The 26,654-nt window shown below is 37.7% G+C and overlaps 1 protein-coding gene across 1 annotated transcript; it reads left to right on the plus strand.

Annotated features, from left to right (window-relative positions):
* Positions 1-55: 55 nt before the first annotated feature.
* On the plus strand, positions 56-25,325 carry ptpn22 (protein tyrosine phosphatase non-receptor type 22). Its single transcript, XM_055223346.1, has 27 exons — positions 56-385; positions 3,691-3,799; positions 4,385-4,461; positions 4,530-4,625; positions 6,253-6,291; positions 6,408-6,479; positions 7,045-7,104; positions 7,996-8,138; positions 10,094-10,160; positions 10,235-10,312; positions 10,800-10,886; positions 11,431-11,619; positions 12,529-12,829; positions 14,204-14,290; positions 14,370-14,438; positions 15,516-15,590; positions 15,689-15,819; positions 15,901-15,928; positions 16,641-16,748; positions 18,105-18,149; positions 18,229-18,362; positions 18,979-19,006; positions 19,790-19,855; positions 20,906-20,982; positions 24,274-24,304; positions 24,395-24,472; positions 24,579-25,325. Exons 1-27 carry the CDS (start codon positions 284-286, stop codon positions 24,638-24,640), a joined length of 2,439 nt encoding a protein of 812 aa, XP_055079321.1. The 5' UTR covers positions 56-283; the 3' UTR covers positions 24,641-25,325.
* The last annotated feature ends 1,329 nt before the right edge of the window (positions 25,326-26,654 follow it).

A 26,654-nucleotide genomic window follows, 5' to 3' on the forward strand; every position in this document is an offset into this window, starting at 1 on the left:
CGGAGACACTTATGGGAGGCGTGGCATTATTTTTTATCTGACCACAAAACCTGTTGGCTTACTCTTGCTTCCTCTCAAACAGTCAATGCATTCTTTCACACCAGCGTCTTAGTGTCACTGTAAGAAGCTGAACGCTGCAGCTACTAACAAGACAATCATAATAGTTACTTTTTATATTTTTGGTTGATTTTTTTGGGGAGTTTAACCAATGATCAAGCTTGAATATTTGATTGACATGCGTGTTAAAAGTACTAAATGACAACTTGACAGCAGTAGGCTAGCCATGGTGGAGCAAGCGTGGATACTGAGGAGTTTATTGGAGGAGTTGGAGACAGAGGAGGCTGAGGACGAAGAGGCACCGGATGGCATCGCTTCACAATTTACTGTAAGGTTTTTTTTGTTTTTTGTTTTATGCAAATGGAAAAGAGTTACAAAAATAAGATGAGGGCGAAGCGTGTGTGAACTGACTCAATGGGGAAGTGCAGCCCTGACATGTTTGTTCTTCCTCTTTGTATTGAATAGCACAAGGAAGGGATCTATAAGCAACCGTATGATAAGTGATAATTGGTGTATACTGATGAATGAGTTTACATATTGAGGTTGTGTGTTTGAAAGATATTATAGTGTTCGTGTCAAATAATATAAAAATTCAGACTATAAAAATGACAACTTAAGACTCACTGGTCAAGTTCGAATCCTGCTCTTGACTTAAAACATTATTGGTGGAGTAGTTAGATCCACAGACTGATTCATAGGATTTCAGAATGATGAATAATTAGGATTATCGCCATAGTGATTAATAATTTACAACAAAATATAATATCTTTTGAGTGGGAAAATGCAAGTTCATCTGTATAGCACAATTCGTACATAAAGTAATTCCATCAATCAAAACATGATCAAAAATCATCAACAATTAACATTAAAAGAGAAGACAGTAGAATAAAAACCTTTCAGTCATATGCACAGTTAAACAGAACCGTTTTGAGCCTGGATTCCCCATGTTTAGTCCTGACTCTGGGCACCAGCAGAAGGCTGGTCCCTGAATATGGCACTAACATGTCAGAGATGTACTTTGGTGCTAGTCCATTCACATAGTCCACATAATCTGCATAAAATGAAAAACAAAGAATATCTGGAAGATCTGGATTAGCATGAATGAATACAAAAGAATAATATGGATTAAAGTAGGTTTGACTAGTTTGGATTAATTTACTAATGAGACCTAAATATTTAATTTTGACCTTTCTGACAATAATTAAGCAATTTTGAAATATAGGCCCAATAATTATTACTAATTTAGATCAACCAGTCATATTTTTCTCATATTAAGATTATCATTGTAGATTATCTGAGTTCAAGTCATTTTAATATTTTGTAGTGGCTAAAATATACTCCAGCAGTGTTTTTAATCTGTTGTCAATAACGTTGTTTAATCTGAGGGCTGCTGTCATGGTGATGAGTGACCTTCAACACCAGTTTTCTTGATTTAACTCTATCCCTCCATTTTGACCATTCAGGAGGAAGGGGTTAGTTGCATCACTTCCTTTTTGAACAAAACGCTGTCTGTAGTGCGAAGGCGACAGTTTTACAGTCAATTTGATCCGAGTCTCAGAACAAAAACACCAGTGTCTGAAGTACAGCTGTAAATGTGAACACGCTGTTATGCTCAGGTCATTGTTAGGTCATGGAAACCCTTTATTCTCTATGATGAGTCAGGGAGGGTTTCCAGTCACAAAGAAGAACTGAATCACAAAAACTAAGATCTTTCGGTTCAGTAAACATAACTTGTGTTGCCAGAAGTAAAGTTGGAAATCACTTGCCCCCCCAACCAGAAGGTCACTGATTCAGGTCTCGCTGAATCAGAAGAGCATGTGATACCCTATTTTCCACTTAAAGAGGCTGTACCAAATGTATTTTAGTGTAATAAAGTACAATTTGTCTTGCCACGGTTATGAAAAAGGATTTTTACCATCCACAAACCAGGAAGTAAGGGTGGTGTGCGGTCAGCATGCTAATTGTTAAAATTACTGTGACAGCAAACACCACTCTGTCCTCTGAAAGTTGTGAAAAGCACTTATAAAGTCATCACAGTGGATAATCAGGATGCAAGGAAAGTGTTCGACCCTCTCTCTGTAACTGCTGCAGTGAGACATCATCCTTTTGGTCTTAAAATGTTTGTATTCACCCACTAAACATGATCCTGGTATTTTTATTTCACTATTGTGTCAGTAAATCAAGATATGAACATTAATAATCAGACAAATCAGGCTCCTTCTTTCCCTGAGGTCACTCTTGAAAGCGTTAGCAACAGGTTTGATTGAGACAGCTGCTAAGCACTAAACCTGCGGTAAAGGCAGGAAGGGGCGTTACCTTCAACAATCATGCTCCAGACTGGCATTTAGTTGCTATGATACTCGCGGTTAGAATTCCAAATATGGAACTCGACTCTAAATTTGCCCCTATAACTGCTCTAGCCTTGATGAGCGCCATTTGACCGCAGCCAAACGCTACGGGTGACGTCACACTCATTTTTTCCACTTCTATGGCATTACAGTATGTAGTATGTAGTAGTATGTGTCTGGTGTAGTAGTATGTGTCTGGTGTCTGGGCTGGTGTCCTGTGGCTGTGGGTGACCCTGTTCCTGGTGCAGATGGTTCCTCTGGTGGCGCTCTCTCATCTGGTTCATCTTTATCCAGCCTGTTCCACTTAAACATATTTTAAATGAAACTGAGGTATTTTAACATGTGTTGAGGTGGGGGGTGGGAGTGTGTGTTGGGGTGGGGGGTTGTTTGGTTATGATTATTGATGTGTTGGGGTTGGGTTGTTGGGCTGTCGGGTGGCTGGGTGGGTTTGGTGGGTGGGACTGATTTTAATGCTTTGTAAAGCACTTTGTGTTACTTTCTTTGTATGAAAAAGTGCTATATAAATAAAGTTTGATTTGATTTGATTTGATTTGGTATTTTAACGTAATATGTGTCTGGTATGTTAACGTAATATGTGTCTGGTATGTTAACGTAACATATTAACAGTTAATCAGATCACTAAAGCATAAAAAACAAGTTTATTCTGGATCTCCCTCCAAATCACTAAATCCATTGAATTCTTCATCCTCGGTGTCACTTCTGAACAACTTTGCTAACTCATGAAGGTAGATGAAGTGCCTCTTCTGCGTGGCTGTCATCAAACTCAGCAGAATACAATTTTCTTTTAGGGGGCATTTTTGTTCAGTCTTTCTCAGATGTCTTTTAAATTACAGTAATGTTGAAATTTAAAATTCTCAGTGGTACAGGAGTAGTAGATGCTAATACACAAGCCTAGAGTGCCCTTGTGCAGTTGTCAGTGTGACAATAACCAAGATGTGAAATTATATATTTTAGTAATTTCACATATAAGTTGCATCTGAGGATAAGTCACACCGCTGGCCAAACTATGAAACAAAGTGTGACTTTGTTTGGAAAATATGGTAATCATGCTGCGTGAGTCCACTGTCACATATTTCTTTTAAGCAAAACATTTGGCAACACATAATGTTTGGCATAGCACCGATAGTGTATGCCAAACACAATAATACCGCAACAGGAAAAGTCAGTTTTATCAAGATCTACTATGGCTGAGACATCATAAAGGTCGGGTGTCCTGCGTGTGAAAGTTATGATTTCCATGTGAAAACTGACATGTATATTCCAGAGGCTGAGAAACCAGTCCACGAAGTATCGCACTGACAAGATCTACACCACCAAGACAGCAGAGAAGTCAGAGAACATCAAGAAAAACAGATACAAAGACATAATACCCTGTAAGACACGTATATATTTACTATTGTCAATTATGATCATAAACTGTGGGAACTATAGGGCTGCACGATGATGTTTGTTAATAATATTATTCTGAATATTAGCCATGTAACACATAACATGGAAATACGTTGAAAACCATGCATTCACCTGTCCAAAGATCTGACCTGTACTTTGGTCTGTTGGCATCACCAGCTTGTCTCTGTTGATACATTTTATGCCATACTGTGGAACATTCCAGGCAAAGCAATAGCATTCCCATGGAGACAAGCAGGCAAACCGAACATAGGTAAAATAGTGTACCTTTAACTAGTCAACCTATGTCACAATAAATACTCAACGGGAACTATATACCAAGACCAAAGCTAGGCTAATTTAAGAATTAATTACCTAAATTATGACCAAAGAAACTACAGAAAACCTTTGGCATTATTGTGATATTTTGTCCCTTAAAATACAGATGTCATGGTGCTTTTTTATGTAGCAATAACTTATAGTTAGAGTATATTGTGCATATATATGTATACATATATATGTATACATATATAGTGTCTTTTTTAATAACATATCCATATCTTCATTTGCAGTTGACCACAGCAGAGTGAAGTTAACGCTCACCACTTCCAAAAATGACACTGACTACATCAATGCTAACTTCATCAAGGTTTAAAGAATATTAATATTAAACCATAGTATTTAGCTTGCTTAGCTTACCTGTTTTTGTGATTTCAGGGAGTGACAGGTTCCAGGGCGTACATAGCCACACAGGGTCCACTGCCTCACACTGTACTGGACTTTCTCAGGATGCTGTGGGAATACAACATCGAGGTTTGTCTCTGTTCTATAATAGACAAATAATAATAATAATAATATCATACCTTTTAATATCATACCTTTTCCTCTGTGTTTTTATACATCATATATATATATATATATATATATATATATATATATATATATATATATATATATATATATATATATATATATATATATATATATATATATATATATATATATATATATATATATATATATATATATATATATATATATATATATATATATATATATATATATATATATATATATATATATATATAGTGAGAGAGACAGTTAACATTTTTGGTGAGGGGGGTCTGCCACCTGCTCGTCTCCATGGAGATGGCTAACCTGCTAACCGATGTGCTCCAAATGGGAAGTGATCTTGGGCGCGCTTACAGCTCCACTGACTGGCTCCAATTCACTTTCTATTGAAAAAGTGTCCAACTATTGGTGTCAGATTCGTCATTTTGGTCTTAAAATACTCTACATGAGCCTGGTATTCTTATTTAGCTAATGTGTCTGTAAATCAAGACATGAACATTAATAACAAATCAGCATTAGCAACAGCGTTGATAAACTCCCGCTAATCCCCTGTGCCAGATATGGAACTCAGCTCCAAATTGGCAAGGAAAGTTTATTTGTATAGCACAATTCATACACAAAGTAATTCAAAGTGCTTTACAGAATAAGAAAGACGTTAAAATCACACATATCAAAACTTTGACCCCTATAACTGCTTTAGCCTCGATGAGCTTCATTCAGCTGGAGCCTAACGCTCAGGGTGACATCACACTCACTTCACTTTTATATAGTCTATTCATTAAACACACATATTTTGCATGTATTCAACAACTGTTCTAGACACATTTAACTATGTATTTCAATGCTCAAAAATACTTTGAAAAACTTAGACAAAGCAATAACATCTGCACGAAGCAAGTTGCAGATCCTCCACCAAAAAAGTTTTAAAGGCTTTATACTCACTTTCCCTAACATATCCTACAGAGACTATTAAACAATGAACAATTGGTCAAGTTGCCAGTGTGGCGGTAATGTTAGCATACAGGTTAGCCAAATGCTAACAACACACCTAGTCCAAGTCTTCTTTCTTTTGCAGTTAAGACAAGCAGATAATGCAAACTTCTGCATGAATCATGATAGTAACAAAGTAGTAGTAGTAGTAGTAGTAGTAGTAGTAGTAGTAGTAGTAGTAGTAGTAGTAGTAGTTCGTGCTGCAAGTAACAATTATTTTATTTTAGAACTGTGAGTTGACTAGTCAGCATTTATGCTAGATGTGTTATGTTAGATTTTTTTCACATTTTGATTTAATAATGCACTTGTTTTAGAGTCTGTAGAGTCCAGATATAAATAACTATAACCAAATACAATTATTTTTATAATCAACAAGTCACAATTGTTCTGGTTTATGGATGCAGTTAGCTATAGTAGTAGTAGTAGTAGTAGTAGTAGTAGTAGTATTAGTAATAGTAGTAGAAGTACCAGTACCAGTAGCAGTAGTACAGTGGTAACAGTAGTAGCCTAGTAGTAGTATTAGCAGTAGTAGTTGTTGTTGTAGTAGCAGTAGTAGTAGTAGTTGTAGCATTATAATCTGTTTATTGTTGTTGTGCAGGTTGTGGTGATGGCATGCCGAGAGTTTGAGATGGGGAAGGTAACACAGTTTATCCATTGTACATCTGACTGTGGTTACTCTGAGTGTCATGCTGCTCTAAATGCTGTGGTGCATGGATCCATTTTAAGTTTGACTCTTTTTTTTCTCTGCAACAGAAAAAGTGTGAGTGCTACTGGCCAAAAGAACAGGATGTGCCGTATGTCTGTGGGCCATTTACCATTTACTGTGTGAGTATAATTAGCCTGTGTTCTAGACTTTTATACTAAGGCAAAAGCTTGATACTGTCTTGATCATGATTTTAAATAATAAAGACAACATTTTCAATAAATGCAGGATGTTATGATGCAATACAGCTTTTTGTATCACCACTACTTTTGATAATAGTTTTAGTATCATCTAGTAGGATATCTGTGTTCTATTGTTTTTGTTTGACAGCCCTGGACAATGATATACAAAGGTCCATCATGCTGATAAAGTACAAATAAAAGTTAAATAAGTGCAATAAATAAACATGTATTTTTGGTATGTGCACATTTAATTACTTCCCCACATTGATATTGTCCATTCTGTTTGACCTGACAGATTTAGACATGGTTCAATTGTATTCAAAATCTGGTTTAGTCCATAATAACCCAGTGTTCTGGCAAGTTCTGGTTTTCATCGAATTCAGGCCATGATTCAGGCCTTAGTTTTGTCTCTGCTAACCCTCAATCCTCCATGGGTTTATTATTATTATTACACTCTTCGGCTATTTGATTCTTTTCATCCCAAATCAACCTGGTTTTCTTTCAGGATTCCGAGGAAAATAAAGGAGATTATGTGACAAGGACGCTGACAGTGAATTATCGCAATGTAAGTCCTTTTTCACTCGTAAACACTGCAGTCTTCAGAAGGGCAAATTCAATTATATCTGAAAAGCTGTTTCTATCAAGACAGATAGAAGCAGAAATCTTTGTGTTTTTATGACTTCTCCTTTGAAATAATTGTCATGCAAGGTGTGTGAATAAAATAAATTTGCAAAACCAAGCTGTCACATGTTACATATTTACAGATGAAAACAGTAGATTCATGTGCCCTGTGGAACCTTTCTGGTGAGGGATTATTTTTAAGTTCACAAATTTACGAAAACCCATCTCAGCGTGCACCCGCTGGTGTGATGGGGCCCGACAGGTGGTTGGCGACCAATCAGAGAGCAGCATTGAAGCTAGTGCGGAAGCGAAAGGTGAAGCATCCAAGCAAACCAAATCAAACATGGCGATGCAGACAGATGTAATTTAGCTTAGTTAGGTTTTCTCCCAACTGGAGTTTCGCTGTTCCGCTGTTGTGACGCTTCAGTCAGATTCAAATATTTAACGGTGTTGATGTGTTATGTTCCATCTTTTCCTGATTGTTTTACAGATTGGTAAATGTGTAGAACTCAAATGAGATAACATTTCAATCTGCCATGACCCAGGTTAGGGTCCGCCAGCTGCAGATCTTCATGGAGATGTTGTTGCTTTGCCTGGACTCTTCCACAGTACAGCATTAAACAATTAAACATATCCATTTTGAATACATTCAATTACAGGTGTCTTTATTGATAAGGGTCTTTGAGAAGGGTCTCCTCTGTGGCCAGAGTTATTAGAAGACTAAACTAAATTGACAAAAGTGAACTAATAAAATAAATAAAATAAATATCACTAAAAAAGAAAATGTAAAACAAAATCTTGTTTCCCCTCTTATGCTAATACTCCCTGTCTCCAGTGCAGCCGGACCCTGAAGCAGCTCCATTATGTGAACTGGCCTGACCACGGTGTGCCAGACTCCATTCCTCCCATCCTGGACATGCTGCAGGAGATGCGCTCATACCAGGATCACGACGACACGCCCCTCTGTATTCACTGCAGGTCAGACGCTTATGTGGGGGAATGATTTCATTGTCTATTTAAAACACTTTGTATTAGCTGCGGTGTATGGACAAAAGCACTGTATGAAAAAGCCTGATTGATTTATTAATGGATTAAGTGATCTCAAAAACAATGCATCATTGAATAATTAGCTTGAGGAGTAAAGGTACACTGTGTAACTTTATTGGTAGACTGTGACCTGCTTGTTTCCATGGAGATGTTATTGCTTTGCCTGGAGTGTTCCACTGTATGGTTTTAAATTTATTATCTTGAATTCACTCAATTACAGGTGTCTTTATTGCTCAAAAATACCTTGAAAAGCATGCATTCAACCAGGGTCACCTCTCCACAGATTTGACCTGTCACTTTACCTGGAGTTGCCCCCTGCTTGTCTCAATAAAAAGTTAAGTTTAATGCCAGATGGAGCATGCCAACCCTAGTAAGACAAGCAACTCCCTCCACCAGAAAAGTGTCATGGTACACTATTAAATAAAATTGCAATATTTTGTGAGAGAAAAATAGTTGCTAATTGTAGCCATTTGGACTAAGGGTAAACATTTTTGCTTCTTAAACCTGGTCCAATACAAATGATTAAGAACTGATATTGATATTCCAAGTCATTGCACATTTGATTTTAGATGCTGTGAGGAAATAAGCTGTCATCTTCTTGTGTATTCAGCATATTCAAGTCTATATTGTATCTGCATTGTGTTTTATTTGGTAGAGCAATAACGACATTTTGGTGGGCGTATATCGGCTACTTTCCACTGTCCCCATCATGAAATCTGAACCGCACTTGTTTAAGCAGGAAGTGTAGGCGGCATGACAACAGCTCTCTCATGTTGAACCTTTCCACAAATAGTAGCTTTAATATCAGCTTGACTAAATCAAAATGTGAAATTATGCTTTAGAAACTGGTCTTATTCTGATCATTTTTTCAGTGGAACAAAGTTGGCACATGAAAATGGCATTAACTGCTCTATATAACGCATTAATCTGCCATTTTAATTTTGAGCAACTTATTATATTTCATTTTATGCGTTAATTTTGTGTGTAAGAAAATTGCATGATGTTATTAGTTCTTCTGTATTAGACAATCAGTTTTTATTTCTAACATTTTTATTGAGAATACAAGATAAATGTTTTTAATCTACACAATTTCAGATTTGCACAGAGTTAAGCAGTTCAAATTAGGCTGAACGTATTAGCAGCTCTCCTCAAGGTTCCGTTTTTGCTATTTCAGCTCTGCAAAGACTGAAATTAGTCTGATAGTTTTTTGGAATAGGTTAAGGAGGTAAGCAGTTGTTGGACCCCTCTAACCAGCAAAGCCACAAAAGGCACTATTCACAAACAAGGAAGTCACAAAGTGCTTCACAACAAGAAGTTAAAAATAACAATTAGAGTAGAGGTAGTACAACAATATGGTGGTCATAACAGCTCCTAAAAAACAACTGCACCTTAAAACACTTGACCAAATAAGTACGTTTTGAGCTGGCTTTTGAAGGCTTTCAGCAGACTCCAGTGAATGCAAGGAGAGGCAGGTCGTTCCAGAGTCTGGGAGCAACAGCCTGGCAGGAGCGGTTTCCTCTGCAGGAGGACTCAGCAGGTTCTGATCCAAAAACCTCAAAGAACGAGAGGACACATACGGTTGGATCTGATTGTTAATGTAGGAAGGACCATGACCATGCAAGGCTCTGAAAGTCAGCATCAAAATGTTAAATTGTATCAGATACCGGCACCCAATGAAGAGCTTTGAGAATAGGGGTAATGTGGGCGTTTCTATTGGTGCAAGTAAAGATCCTCACTACAAATTTTGGACCAGCTGCAGCCGAGACAGCTCCTTTTTTTTATATATCAGAACACAAGTAAATCTGAAAACATGAAGTGTCCAAAAATGATAATAACAGACAACACGAGCATATAAAACAACATAAGCTTGATGTGTGTGTGTGCAGTGCTGGCTGTGGCCGAACAGGAGTCCTCTGTGTAATCGATTACACATGGAACCTCTTAAAGAAGCAGGTGAGAAACACTGGTCCTTTTTGAATTCATTATTTATAACATGTGATTTATTTGATTTTTTTTTTTTTATTTAGATGATCACCTCTGATTTTAACATTTACAAACTGGTTCAAAACATGAGAACGCAAAGGCCATCCGTGGTCCAGACTAAGGTAGGACATGAAGAGGTTTCGCTTGAACTGTATGCCTGTGTTCATTTTGTTGACTGAATATTTTCTCATTATAAAATATTTGCTTATCAGTTAGTTATCAGTGATTACTAAACTGAATAAAAGTGAAAAGAATGGACAACTCTCAAAGAAACAGTCAAATTTGTCTATAAACATGTGAAGGGGCATGGAGCTTAGCAATATAATTATCAAAAATGTACTTTTTGTCGTGTTATAGGTTGAGTCAATAATAATCTGACATTTCATTGACTAAAACGTGACAAGAAATTCTAAATTAGTTAGGTCAAATATTTACATTAAAACTACAATAAAACTGCCAAATGTTCACTTCTGTATATTATCATTTCAGTGATATGTCATAATCTGCACATAGTTTTCGTGCAGTTCTTGATGGTGTTTTCTTCCCTTTATTAAGTTGTGTGTACGTTATGTTGTCACCTCAAGGATCAGTTTTTGTTTGTAATTCCAGGAACAGTATCTGCTGGTGTACAGAACCATCAAACTCCTTTTTGAGCGATATTTGGAGTCGGAGGCTACACTGGAGCAGGGCAGTGAGGTGAGCACTTCTGGTTCAACAGCTTACAGGATTCGTTCTTATTTTTGTTCTTGAATTTGAATTTTGGACGAGATTGTAAACAGCTTCAGATGGGGAAATGAAGCAGCCAATCGACTCTCATCCAATTATTGCTCTAACCACACACTTCTCCTATACTTGTGAAGATATAGAACAAATACAGAGAGATATCATTCTGGACTTGGAAATTAACCTCCACAAAGTGCATTTGGTTCTGATTTTTTTGTATTTAAATGAATTAGGAATTTGGAAAGAGGAAATAGAGCCATGGTTCAGACGTTCAGTAGACTACAGAACGTGTATATGCTCCAACCCAATGCTTCATTTAGTGTCACAGCTCTTTCTCATGCAATTGATAAAATGTTTTACAATTAGGCCTAGATGTAGAAAGCACAAAATGACTGCTTTTACTATACACTTTATGGGCGAAAACACACAAAAAAACACAATAGAAAAGATGAGTAATGTCTAAAACTGCTATATCAATGTGACGATTGTAAAATGTATCTGTTATTTTATGTGTTAGGTTGACCCGGAGGAGGCGGTCCTGGCTGAGATTGAAAGAGAAGGCTATGAAAATGAAGATTTGAATGATTTGGAAACAAAGATACAACATCTTCTAGAAATAACCGCAGAGCATTCGACACCATCAGAACATCTATATAGAAACACGACTGAGGCCGACAACCTGTGGCAGTATTCTGATGACCTGCAGGTAGAGATGTCTGTGTATTTTTTGTTAGGAAAGACAATCCATCTTTGAACAGGAGTGGGGACTCTAGACATCATTTATCTCCTGTTTGTAACTCCATCCTCAGACCTAAATCAAAACAAGGAAAATAATAGGGCTAGCCAGTAAGCTAATAAATGTGAGAGCAGCCATTAGAGGCCTGAACGATTATGCAAATAATGACATAGGCACGGTTCACACTTAGTGTAGTTCAGTAGACCTAGCTAACAAACATGCACTGTAAACAAATAGGTGTGTTAGTTACAGTGTAATTAGCTCCTCCCTTCAGTGTCCACCAGCAATCTGACCAGAGCTGAAGAAGCAGCTTTGATGAGTGATAAAACGTCTTCACTCTAAAGCTTTTATCCAGTTGACAGAATTAAATTTTTCTTTTGTTAAGCAGGTAGAGTTGTTACAATATTGAAAATACACCTTCATTTATTTATTTACTAGGACAATGTGCAAATAAATTAAGCTTGTGAGGAAGGACTGGAGGGTCACAGTGCAACATCTACATCATATATTTAAATTTACCATCCAGTGTATCTTTCCTGTTATTAATATCACTCATTATTCACTGTAAAAATAAAATGATGCATTTCCCCATATTTCAGATAAGCTCTTCCTCTATTTCACCTTATTTTGCTCTCTTCTCATGACAGTAAAAACCCACAAAATGCTCATCTTGGCATTTCAGAGAATGTCTCATTTCTAGAATACCATGAACTACCAGAAGACATGTCTGTGTTTAGAAAGAGACATCAATGCTAACGCTAATACTTGTGCTTAAGCTATTTTTGATACATAATAAAATTATTATTTTTAAATGTAAAATTAAATTCTACATATAAAAATAATGATAATAACTGTTAAACTAATTGTATTTTCTTTCAGGTAACATCCTTTTTCACTGAGGTCCCAAAGAGCACTTCCCCAAAAGAAATGAACTTCCCGGCAGAACTAGACGAGTGGAGGATACAGGAAAAAGAGGAGGAGAGGAGTGAGGAGAAGGAGGACAGTGAAACCATAGACCCTTGCCCCTCGTCCTCCTCATCGACTGTGTGTCTGACAGTAGAAGATCCATACTTTGACTCTGTGGCAGAAGAACCACCCCAAACCCCGTGGTCCTCCTGTGGGACCCCCTCACTGAGCATCAACGATGAGCCTGTGGAAGTCTTCATCTTTAACGACTCTGGTAAAAATGTTACTCTGTTTTGTTTGATGGCAGGATAATACAGTCAATCCATTCTCAATTGACCCAATGCACAACCAGCCTATGAAATCTGTAATTATATAAAAATGTAAATAGTAGAGAATACATTTTAAAGGCCCTATATTACACTTCAAAAACATACCGGGAGTTGTGTTTTGTTTCATTCGCACATGTTTGAGTCATAGTGGCTTATTAGTCTGTCTACAGCTCCAAAGCTTAAAATGCTCTATTCCAACTTGTGATGTCATGAAACGGTACAGGCGGTTTCAAGTTAACAGCTCCTTTTACTTTTAGTTCAGTAAAGATTAGAAATTTCAGGGCTTAAATTATCAAAATGATTCTAGTGAAGGTGTATGGAGAGGACAGCACATTCTGTACATGGCATCACAAAGTGGAAAAGAGCATTTTCCATTTGAGAGAAGAACCGAAGAGTTATGCAGGGTTTGTGTGTTAAACATGTGCGAATGTACGACGGAGTATAAGGGTCATTTAAATAAAATAAACTATGCAGACTCTACGAGAATAAAGTCGTAGCATTTCGACATTAAAGTCGTAATTTTACGAGAAAAAAAGTCGAAGCCAGAAAAAGTCTTTTTATGAGAATATAGACTGCTGTGTGTGAATGAGTGACTAGTGTGTTATGTGTTATGGAGAATTTGGAGGATTTTTTTCAGATAAACTTTCAACTGGGGTTTACAGACAATGAAATACTGTGTCTTTTAGCCCACCATCACCACACTGTCATCAGTATAAGTACTTTGAAGGGACACGGCAAGCATTTGAGTTTGTTTAGTCGAAGGAACCAGACAGATTTGGACGAAATTGCTATATCTGAACAAAATGCTCCAAATTCTTCATAACGCACTGGTCACTCATTCACGCACAGCAGCCTATATTCTCAAAAAAATATGACTTTATTCCCGTAATATTACGACTTTATTCTCGTAGTACTATGATTTTATTCTCATAAAATTACGTCTTTAATGTCGAAATGCTATGAATTTATTCTCGTAGCGCCTGCATAATTTATTTTATTTAACTGACCTTTATACTCTGTCGTACAAATGAAACAAAAGGCTAAATTTTTTTTGCAGTATTTCATGTTTCAATGCTCCTCAGCATGTACTGAAAATAGTGGGAAGTACCACCTCCCTTTCAAGCACCAACAGATCTAAACCAGGTCTGTTGGTGCTCTAAAATAGGACTTCACCATTTCTACACTCAATTAAGTCAAGAGGATTGTACTACAGTTTGAGAATCACTAACATAAACTTAAACAGGAAAATACTAAAAAGTCACTCACACTTCCTTCTACATATTGGTACATTTACTTGATGACTCATGTTATTTCTTTAGGCACTTTACACGTCCACTCAGACGATGAGACCCCTCCTCCTCTACCTAAAAGAACTCCTGAGTCATTTGAAATACCTGAAAATACAGGTATGGTAAATAAAATAATAAATGTAAGATCAGAAAACATCTCTAGAGCAACAATTCAACATATATAATTGTTTTTCAGAGCCGTCCATGAGCCTAGCTGTTGTTATTCCCTTGAATGCTGCAGCTGCTGCTGTCAGGGAACTGAGAGGTCAGCGGAATGAGAAACCAGAGTATTCTTTCACAGTTCAATGTTTAAATAATGTTTTTGTCCTTTATTCAAATTAATATTTCTATCGTGCCTTTAAGAAAAAATATTTATTCGTATGTTGACTGGACCTCTTGATATAATAAAGTTAAAAATATACTAAATATGTCTAGGGGTATCCAGCAACTTTGAGAAAGAACTTGGAAGGATTTGAGGTTAGAGGGATGATATAAAAGAGACACATTGTGTTTTTTAATGTAGATCATTATTTAGTTTGTTGTAAACTGCGATATAATAGAAACAGGTGTATTAACTATGTTCAGAACTGCTGCTAATATAAAATACTGTATGTAAGATTTGGATTTTAAATTTCATAAACTTGACCTGTGTCCCCAGATAAAAGGTAAACATGTTCAAATCAAATATATCTTTTACTGAAAACAATTGTACCATTGAGCTATTGTTAATAACATAATTTGATGTGACATATATTTTATGATTTAGTGTTTTGGTTCTCAAAATGATTATCCAATCAGAAAACAGACTGAGACTCATATGAGTCTCTCACTTGTGTTGCCAGTTTTGATGCTGAAATCCAGTTGGTTTAAACCTAATAGGACTCTCTGATCTGAATCGTCACTACCTAAACTCTATCTGCAATCATGAGTCAGTGCTAGTGCAGCCTCTGCAGCTCAGTGAGTTCTGGAGGTTCTGAGTTTTTACATGAGGCCTGGCCTGTCCATATACAGAGAAATGAGAAAAGGTCTATGTGCAGTTTAAGGCTGCAAGAGTGCAGGCTACATAAAGTTCCTTTAAGCAAATTTTTGTACTTTCTACACTACTATTTTTCAACTAGATATACCCCAAATTACTAAATGCATATTCTTCTTGTGTGCTGGTCTGTTTTTATGATTCCCCAAAACAGGACATTTTGAGTGTCTTTTTTAAACAGATACATATACGTACAGATACAAAAAGTTCAATATTGATTTCACTAATTTGTTGTTGCAACCCTCCAGCCAACTTCTTCTTTTGTATTGTATGTTGAGTAAATGTTCTAAATGTAGACTACTGTTTCAGGTAGTAATCCTCCATCACCAGTCCCTCCACTTCCAGAGAGAACCCCGGAATCTTTTGAGTTAGCCATAGACCCAGGTAGATGTTTTCATATTTATTTTTGATTCTGTTGGAAAGCACACTTTGTGTTTTAAAAATAAAGTTTGACTGATTATTATTTCTTCTGTATGAATTAGCTCCATCAGAGGAGCCCGTACAGCCCACCTTTCCTGTAAACTTGAACCTGGTGGGCTTGTCTTCAGAGTGGTCCGGCAGCTCTGGGGTTGGCCTGGATCATAATGAGACAAAGAACTGGGTCAGGAGTAAGGTGAGAGAGTTATTAATACACAAAACCATGAAACTAACTTGTAAATTGATGCTATAATTTTATATGTATTTTTTTTTACAGAGTCTCAGAGCAAAAAGGACTTTTTCAGGTAAGACAACAAGTGTAGAAAGAGTGAGGAACCAGAACTAGAGTGAGGGGAAGAGTTTCACAAAGTTAGTTGAAAGTAATGTATAGAAAACAGTGGGCAGAAAATGGTTGATTTAAAACATGTAGAAGGTTCATCCACTATGACACTCCTAGTATAGTACTGTTACAAGATAGTATGCATTTGTGTATGAGTAATTATTACGAATCACTTGAATGAATAAATGTATTTCAAACATGGTAAAGTATAAACACAACTCACAAATAATGAGATTGCAAAAGCAGTCAAAATAAAATATACTACACTACACTGTACTTCAATTTGCTACAACTATTATACTATTGTTATTTCAGTGTAAAAAAAAAAAATAAAAAAGAAAGAAAAGACAATAAAGCCGGCAGTTTGAATCCCGCTCTCGACATAAACATCATTGGTTGAGTGGTCAGATCGACTGACCCACAGGTTGGCGGTGCGGTTCCAACACAGAAGAATGCTGCTGTTGTGTCCTTGAGCAAGACACTTAACCCAGCTCAACCCCAGTGTCTCTGTACTCTGGTGCATGAATGTGTGAATGGGTGAGCGGTTCCTTGATGTAAAGTGCTTTGAGTGTCGTGGAGGTGTAAAAGGCGCTGTATAAAAATGTGACCATTTGTCATTTACACCAATGAGACTAATTGCTTCCTTCTTCTAATAATAAACTATTTTCTTCCTAAAGAATTCTCACAATCCAAGCAGACCTCAAAAACCAGTTCAAAACCCCCTCGGCATCAGCGACCTGTAGAGTTACCTCCTCCTCCACCACCTCCTCCACCACCTCCTTCAGGTAAACTCAACTATTTCACTTTTCAGTTCATCTACAAATGTAGAATATCCAAATCTCACAAATTATGAGCATTAAAGCTGCTCAGTGTAACGTTTCCGATGGAAGGTCTGACACCCTCTGGTCTCGATGGAGATGTTATTGCTTTGTTTAGAATGTCCCTCTGTATGACATTTAAGATATCTCCACATTATATACATTATATACACCTAATTAAAAAAATCTAAAGTGAATGCCATATTCTGGAACATTCACAAGCATCACTACACCGTACCATCACCGTCACGAGAGCTCCTCTGGACCCCAGTCCGCCGTACATCTCCATCTCAAAGATATTAAGCAGATAGTGAGGTACAGATCTGAGCCAGAGAAAAGAAATGGTTTGAGAGGGGAGTTAAAGAAGCTATTTTTGTTAGGAAAGACAATCCATCTTTGAACAGGAATGGAGGCCTTAGACATCTTATGACACAGTGCACACTTAATGTAGCTCAATAGACCTAGCCTACATACAGAAACTGTAAACAATAGCTGTTTCAGTGTAGTTAGCTCCTTCAGACAGATATAAGGCAGTGTCCAGCTGTAATCTGACCAGAGCTGAGGAAGCGGCTTGGATGTGCAGCCAAACATCTTCACTCCTACAACTTTTATGTTCAGTTGACATATTTGGCTTTTACATGGATCAGACCTGGACGACTGAGGGATTACACAGACATCTCAATGGAGACAAGTGGGTGGTGAACCCTTTAAGTTATAGTATTTATTACAATATTATGTGGGTAGTACAGTTGCAGTACAAATTTCAGAGAACTACTAATTTCTTCAGAACCATAACTTCTTCATTTTGCTTGCACTGACAGGAAGTAAAAGATCATAGGTCTTTGCCATATTAAACATGGGGAATCAGCGTTTCAGTTTTATGCATCTAAAATATGGAACAGTCTTCCTGAAGATGTGAGACAGGCCTCTACTTTGACAATGTTTAAATCCAAGCTCAAAACAGTTCTTTTTAGCTGTGCATATGACTGAAAGGGTTTTATTCTGCATTTTTCTCTTTTAATGTTAATTTTATGATGATTATTTATGATTACTTGTTTTGATTTGTTGTATTGTTATTTTAATGTCTTTCTTATTCTGTAAAGCACTTTGAATTACTTTGTGTACGAAGTGTGCTATACAAATAAACTTGCCTTACCTTGTCTTACCAGTTCTCTCTTCTTTCACTTTGTGTTACAGTAAAAAAAAAAGAAGGAATTTTTATGTCATAAGCTTCTAATTCCACACACACTATTGTCAGATTTTGCATTTATGAACTGCTTTAATCCAAGCAAAAAAAACTTAAACTTGTTTGTTTTTAACCAGGGCCCCTACTTCCAGCTGTCGCCCCTCCTCTCACACAAGACAACAGTAAGTTATTGTGACCAAACACACAATAAGGCCACAGTGTAGATGATTTGAATGGTTATTTCTTTGTTTCGTTGTACAGCACATGGCTTAAACAGCCTTGGACCACCACCCTTACAAACAGTGCCCCCCACTCCCAGCATCATCATCTCCTCTGAGGGGGGTGGAGCAACTCCGTCTAAGAGTTTCCTGGATGTTGTCATGAACCGAAGCAAGGTAATACAAGGACGTGAGGCAGGGGAATTACAAGGGATAAGATATGGGTTGTACTTTTGTATATGTTGTTATGAATGCCATGGAATTTATACAGTACAAACTCATCCACAATCCTTTTTTAGCTCAAACTTTTTTTTTTTTTACAACAAGCCCTATATTACCACAAAATATAGGCCTGTGCTGGAGATTTAAAGCCGATATCCAGTATGCTAAAAAGTGCAAATATCAGAGCAGTATATCAGTTTATCACTAGTTAAAGTTGACATATTATGCAAAAATGACTTTTCAGAGCCATGTCATAACCATGGCATAACAGTGTTCCCTCATCTAATTCAGAGTTGTATTTTGATTCATGTATGTTTGAGTGATCCTATATGGTTTTACATTTGAGGCTTGAAAGCTCCAAATATTCACTTACCCCCCTATTCCTCCTATTACCTCCACCCAGGGCTCTGTATTTCCTGGTTAAACTTGCTTTTGCTATTTTGGACAGGAAGTCGATGAACCTGTGTCTTTAATTAAGTAATTTTTGATCAGTATTGCAGTTTATAATGAACAAAATGTGAAACAATGATCTGAACAGAGACTTGACTGTTTATACTTTCTGTCCCCGCAGAGTGTGAGAGTAAAAGGCTCCGCCAGAGGTGAGTTATTTTTGGTTTTTGACAAACTTACTTGCACTAACCACAGTCTTCTGGTAAGCAAGCCTCTAGAGACCACACTGTGAACATCAGTATACAGTATTGCAATATACTTTCAGTTTCTATATTTTATTCTGTACTGACCCCTGGTGGTGAGTTAGTATGTGTGCAGCAACTGATGTATAGTACTGTAATGAGTATCTAGGAATGGTTTCATTTTCCTTTGTAAATTTCTAGAACCACATCAAATATATTTTTGGTTTCATGTGTTTTCTATTGATGTGTGAACAAATATAAGACTGGCATTTAGACACATCTTTTTCATTTTTGTGTAGCAAAAACTAAAATTTAAAAAAATGAATCCCACAAACCTTGAGTGAATAAACAAATATGAAGAGTATCACACAATAATAAAATAAAATATGTTTAACAATAATAATAATAATAATAATAATAATAATAATAATAATAATATAAAAGAGGTGTTGGCTTAGACAATTTCAAAAAAGTCAATAATTGGTTGAACATCAAATATATTTTATGAATATTACTTATATTTACTACAAAATCTCATTGTAAGTTATTATTAGTAAATTATTGTTGTTTCAAAAAATGTGATACATTTTCAATTGGCCTTAAGACATGGACTATACAAAGACAATGTAAAATGGGTTGAATTGAACTCTTTACCCTTTAAACTACTAGATGGTGCAGTTAAATAATTGTTTTATGAGAGCCCCATTGGTGTAAATCAGGCCATTGTTTGATTGTTACTTTCTCCTGCAGAGCCCCTGACTGTCTCTCGGTCCCGGACCCCCCCTCCAGCTGCAGAGGCCACTACTTACAGAAATGGTGACTTACATTTGAAATTATGAAAAAATGTTTTGATCCCAGTTCAGTCTTGATATAATCTTGGGTTTGGTCCTGTTGAGTCCTGGTCAAGCTCAGGTTTAGCTCCACTTAACAAACAGACTAGAGCAGCTCTGTACATGTAACATGACCGTGTCCCATCTCAAATGGAGACATGGGGCATTGTTTTAAAATAACTGTCCACAGATGTTGAAACAGATTACTTTTTAGTATCAGTCCTATGCCAGTCCTTTTACTTGAAGGTCTGTCAGATTATACAGAAGACTGACAGAAGACAATACATTATTCTATTGATTTACATTGTGGTCACATTGTGGTAGCTGATCTATTGGATATCAAGTACATCAGCTACATCAGTACACAGTGGTGGATTGTTACCAAGTAAATGTAGTAAAGTACTGCACTTAAGTATACATTTTAGGTATCTGTACTTTTACTACATTTGAGAGCAGGTATCTGTACTTTCTAGTGCACTATATTTTTGAATCAGGTCTGAAAACTAAAACTAATTTTTTTTAATAATAGTTTGAGAGCTGCTGAAATGGCAGAGGAGTTTATTTTTAACACGTTCGCAGCTTGAGCAAACAAAAATATACAAATAAAAACAGCTAGGAAAAAACTGCCAGTCAAATTGATTCTGTTGAACAAAATTCAGTACAAGTTTTTTTATTTTATTTAAATCACTACATTTGAAGCTTGATTGGATGTGAAAATCTGCATGAAATACTTTTACTTTTTACTTTTTAAGTATATTTTTAAACAGGTATTTTAATACTTTTACTTAAGTGGATTTTTTCATGTGATACTTTTACTTTAATTTTAATTTTTTTATTTATTTTTTTGCTCTGGTATCTGTAAAATTGAGTACTTCTTCTACCACTGATGCAACACAATGATCAGATGAACACTATATGTGCACAGCTATGTCATATGTCATTAGAATACTGCAAACCATAGACGCACTTTGACGTCTAAATACCATTGTCCACTGAGTATCTTCTTTGACGATCACATCACTCATCTGTTTTTCAGCTGATGAAGGACATGTGGTGAATAGCAGACTGTCAGTTGCCGCTGACGTGTCTGAAAAGGGCATCACCAGATCTAAGGTATAAAACATTTAGTCATATATAGAGTAGTATATTTGATGTAAAGAAAGTTTGACATTCACAGTACTGTATGCTGTTTAATTCTATTACTTGTGCTATCATGTCCCAGGCAGAAAATCACATACATTGGTTTAAACTGTTGTCCTTAATGAGTTGTTGTGTTGAGAGGTCACAGGATTACCAGTAGGATTACTAACAGAATACACTCACCTGAACGATTATTAGGAACACCATACTAATAAGGTGTTTGACCCCCTTTCACCTTCAGAACTGCCTTAATTCTATTCAACAAGTTGCTGATTCATTCTTTAGAAATGTTGGCCCATATTGATAGGAGCATCTTGCAGTTGATGGAGATTTGTGTGATGCACATCCAGGGCACGAAGCTCCCGTTCCACCACATCCCAAAGATGCTCCAGCGGGTTGAGATCTGGTGACTGTGGGGGCCATTGTAGTACAGTGAACTCATTGTCATGTTAAAGAAACCAATTTGAAATGATTGGAGCTTTATGACATGGTGCATTATCCTGCTGGAAGTAGCCAGCAGAGGATGGGTACATGGTGGTCATGAAGGGATGGACATGGTCAGAAACAATGTTCAGGTAGCCCGTGGTATTTAAACAATGCCCAATTGGCACTAAGGGACCTAAAGTGTGCCAAGAAAACATCCCCCACACCATTACACCACCACCACCAGCCTGCACAGTGGTAACAAGGCATGATGGATCCATGTTCTCATTCTGAATGTCTCAACAGAAATCGAGACTCATCAGACCAGGCAACATTTTTCCAGTCTTCAACTGTCCAATTTTGGTGAGCTCGTGCAAATTGTAGCCTCTTTTTCCTATTTGTAGTGGAGATGAGTGGTACCCGGTGGGGTCTTCTGCTGTTGTAGCTCATCCGCCTCAAGCTTGTGCGTGTTGTGGCTTCACAAATGCTTTGCTGCATTCCTCGGTTGTAACGAGTGGTTATTTCAGTCACCGTTGCTCTTCTATCAGCTTGAATCACTCGGCCCATTCTCCTCTGACCTCTAGCATCAACAAGGCATTTTTGCCCACAGGACTGCTGCATACTGGATGTTTTTCCCTTTTCACACCATTCTTTGTAAACCCTAGAAATGGTTGTGCGTGAAAATCCCAGTAACTGAGCAGATTGTGAAATACTCAGACCAGCCCATCTGGCACCAACAACCATGCCACTCTCAAAATTGCTTAAATCACCTTTCTTTCCCATTCTGACGTTCAGTTTGGAGTTCAGGAGATTGTCTTGACCAGGACCACACCCCTAAATGCAATGAAGCAACTGCCATGTGATTGGTTGATTAAAAAATTGCATTAAGGAGAAATTGAACCGGTGTTCCTAATAATCCTTTAGGTGAGTGTATATTTGCACTTGTGGTGACGGTGGTAGCAGTAATTGGGGTTGTCACAACTGATACCCAGCTAAACTCATTCATATGTAAACCATTGTAATAAAACCAAGTATTGTTACTAAAAAACATAAAAAATAGGACAAAATTAGACCTTTTTATCAATAAGTTTAGAATGGTTAGGTCGGTAAGGTCTATTCCAGGGTACTGGAGAGGAGAATCCGACCGATAGTCGAACCTCGGATTCAGGAGGAGCAGTGTGGTTTTCGTCCTGGTCGTGGAACACTGGACCAGCTCTATACTCTTCATCGGGTCCTCGAGGGCTCATGGGAGTATGCCCAACCAGTCCACATGTGTTTTGTGGATCTGGAGAAGGCATTCGACCATGTCCCTCGTGGTGTCCTTTGGGGGGTGCTCTGGGAGTATGGGGTCCGGGGTTCTTTGCTAAGGGCTGTCCGGTCCGTGTATGACCAGAGCAGGAGCTGTGTTCGCATTGCCGGCAGTAAGTCAGACCTGTTCCCGGTGCATGTTGGACTCCGCCAGGGCTGCCCTTTGTCACCGGTTCTGTTCATTATATTTATGGACAGAATTTCTAGGCGCAGCCAGGGGCCGGAGGGGGCCTGGTTTGGGAACCACAGGATTTCATCTCTGCTGTTTGCAGATGATGTTGTCCTGATGGCTTCTTCGAGCCAGGACCTGCAGCAGGCACTGGGGCGGTTTGCAGCCGAGTGTGAAGCGGCTGGGATGAGAATCAGCTCCTCCAAATCCGAGGCCATGGTTCTTGACCGGAAAAAGGTGGTTTGCTCTCTCCGGGTGGGTGGTGAGTCTCTGCCCCAAGTGGAGGAGTTCAAGTATCTCGGGGTCTTGTTCACGAGTGAGGGAAGGATGGAGCGGGAGATTGACAGGCGGATCGGTGCAGCGTCTGCAGTGATGCGGTCGCTGTATCGGTCTGTTGTGGTAAAGAAGGAGCTGAGCCGGAAGGCGAAGCTCTCGATTTACCGGTCAATCTACGTTCCTACCCTCACCTATGGTCATGAGCTCTGGGTAATGACCGAAAGGACAAGATCGTGGATACAAGCGGCTGAAATGGGCTTCCTCCGCAGAGTGGCCGGGCGCACTCTTAGGGATAGGGTGAGGAGCTCGGTCACACGGGAGGAGCTCGGAGTAGAGCCGCTGCTCCTACACGTTGAGAGGAACCAGCTGAGGTGGCTCGGGCATCTGCTCAGGATGCCTCCTGGACGCCTCCCTAGGGAGGTGTTCTGGGCATGTCCCACCGGGAGGAGGCCCCGGGGAAGACCCAGGACACGCTGGAGGGACTATGTCTCTCGGCTGGCCTGGGAACGCCTTGGGGTCCCACCGGAGGAGCTGGAGGACGTGTCCGGGGTGAGGGAAGTCTGGGAGTCCCTGCTTAGACTGCTGCCCCTGCGACCCGGCCCCGGATAAGTGGAAGAAAATGGATGGATGGATGGATGGATGGTTATGTGATCTTTTCTGACCACGTACTGTATTATTCAGGAAGCAACTATTATTTAACTAAAAATTGCATTCAGTTGTTTAAATAAACTGGCCTTTTGTTATCATTGTGGTACCAAATTAGTATCGAGTATCAGTCCTTTTGCTTAGTAACTGAAGTATTGAAGTATTGTGTTTTTAGTCCTTCCTATAAACAAATACAGTTGAAATAAGACATGCAGTGGTTCAGTTGGTAGAGTGTTTGTCCACTGATCTGAAGGTTGGCGATTCGAATCCCGCTCTCAACGTAAACATCATTGGTAGAACTGTCAGATCCACTGACTCACAGTTGCCGATATGATTCCAGCTCCTACAGATAAATGCTGTCATCGTGTTCATTGTAGTGTATAAATGTTCTTGTTTGTACTACAGCTGTATGTTTATTTTTTTCAATTATATTTTCTTTCTAGAGTTTGAAGTTCTTTCGGGGAAAACACAAAAGTAAGTATACTTTTTAATCTGAATTACAGGCCTACTCTATATAATGCAGATTAATTGTATTCTATATTAAATTATATGATCTTTTTCCAGCAAAAATTGAGCCTTCCCGGTCTCAACCCTCAACTCCTCCTCCATCATATGAATCACTGACTTCGTTTTTCAAATTTGGTTAGTACTATAATTTAATAATAATGATTGCAATATCATTTTAAAAACATTCTTTATTGTTACAATATTTAATGTAGAGCACTAATGCCAGATCTTGTTTCTTTAGGATTTGGGACTCGTTTCGGAAAACCAAAAGGCCCAAGGAGGTATCCAGAGACTTGGGTTTGACTTAGTCCCGATTAAAACTGTTGAATGCTGGATGTAATTTTACAAAGAAAGCTGCTTAAAAAGGGAATGTATGATGCAATATACAAAAGAAACATGCTCTCACAGACCACTGATTTTGACCAAAGGAAACAGCAGAAAATAGGACTGAAAAATCCCAGAGATTGAGACCTATATTAAAGATTTACTAGGTAACTTTCTAGGTACTCACCTAGAAAGATAGAATTATCCATAGTTTGACATTAAATGTATTTATCTCTATGAAAACAAGCAGATAACGCTGCCAGGCCAAGTTACTGGTTACTGTTGAGAGGTGAGCCTGCTTACAGTAAGAATACATGTTTTTCAGGGTATTTTAGCTTGTGATCAAAACTACTGCGTAAACTGTAGCATTATCTTTATGCAAAATAGTTTGTTTTTTGCTAAGTGAGTGTGAAATGCATTAGCGCATTATCCAAAAACAATAATTTTTGCCACTTGGTTGATAAGCTTGAACATTTCATTTGATTTTATAACATCAGAAGGAAAAACAAAGCAGTCAGCCATTGTGTGCAGTCTTGTCTGAAGTGTTAGCATGTACTCCTAATGCCCAGGGAATAATGTTACAAAGTACTGTTATAAAAGAGAGTTTATTTGTCTTATTTGTTAGTGTGGACAAATATATTTATTAAAAATGTATTTAAACACCAAATGAATTGTGTTTTCTATCACCTCATGACTGGAAAGCCTCTTATGCACTTATTGCATATATTAGACAAAAGCGATGTAGTCCTTTAGTCGATAGAGTCTAAGTCAACCAAAATTTGTATTATTTCAGCAGAAGTAGAAGTTAGTGAGTGAGTGCAATTTTTTGGAATAAATATGTAAAAACGCAGATTAAACTCATGATTCACAAGTTTATAAATCCATTGCTTCCAAGTACTTTTTTCTGCAGAAATAGTTGTTTTTGCATGAACTCCCCCTGCAGGTGTAGTCTTGTGAGTGCAGTTTGGGTCAGATACATCTACGTATGGAACAGTTCAGAGAGATTTTGCCACGTCCCCTTTTAGTCAGCTAATCAATTGTTTAGTCAGTTGAGAATTTCTTTAGCCCTATTAGACAAGGAATTACTAATCCTGAAGAAGAAGTATATTTATATTTTATGGCTTTAACGCAAATGTAAAAATAAAGTGTAAGCCCACACGTTTTGCACCTCCACAATCAATATTTTCTCTACTTATTTATATAGATGGGTGTGGAGGTAGTGTATGGATGGAGTTTATGTGAAAAACAGTTTTTTGAAATAGGCTATACACTACCAGTCAAACATTTGGACACACTTTTTCATTCCTGTTTTCTCTTTGTTTCTGTTTTTATTTACATTGTAGACTCTCACTGAAGGCATCACAACTATGAATGGACACATATGGAACATAGTAAACAAAAAGGTTGGCTAATTTGAGGAGTTGAATCTAAAATATAAATAATCTTTGCTACATAATGACATTTCCGTGCAACATATATTTGGTGTCTTCTGTGTGTATCTAAAAAGTAGAAGTCGTAAACATACAGACTGAAGGAAACGTGTGTGTCCAAACTTTTGACTGATAGTGCATATTGTTTTATATTATCAAACAATGTTATTCTTATTATGAGTGGAAAGTATTACAAAGTTATCGTGGTTAGACTTGTGAACAATCCTCCCACTGAAACTGTCAAAGGAAAAACAAGAAAAGACAGTGCTTCAATCAACAGTTTATTGAACACATATTTCTGCTTTCCTAAATGAGGTTTCGAACAAAGGCATAAGTTAAATTACAATACATTTTCCTCCATGCAGATAAAGTTATGTAGGCTTTAAAATAAATTAAATCCCTCCATCTTAAGTACCTCACAGCAGAAGGAGGTAATGCATTTACATTACAAGGCACTGGGCAGTTCATGATAGAGTAACTGCAGTATTGTATATGAAGAACAGTCCCTCAGTTAAAATTGGCACCACTGACAAGAATGGGCAAACAAGGCAGGAGAAATGTGA

Source organism: Periophthalmus magnuspinnatus, chromosome 7, assembly GCF_009829125.3.
Source record: "Periophthalmus magnuspinnatus isolate fPerMag1 chromosome 7, fPerMag1.2.pri, whole genome shotgun sequence".
Classification (NCBI taxonomy): domain Eukaryota; kingdom Metazoa; phylum Chordata; class Actinopteri; order Gobiiformes; family Gobiidae; genus Periophthalmus; species Periophthalmus magnuspinnatus.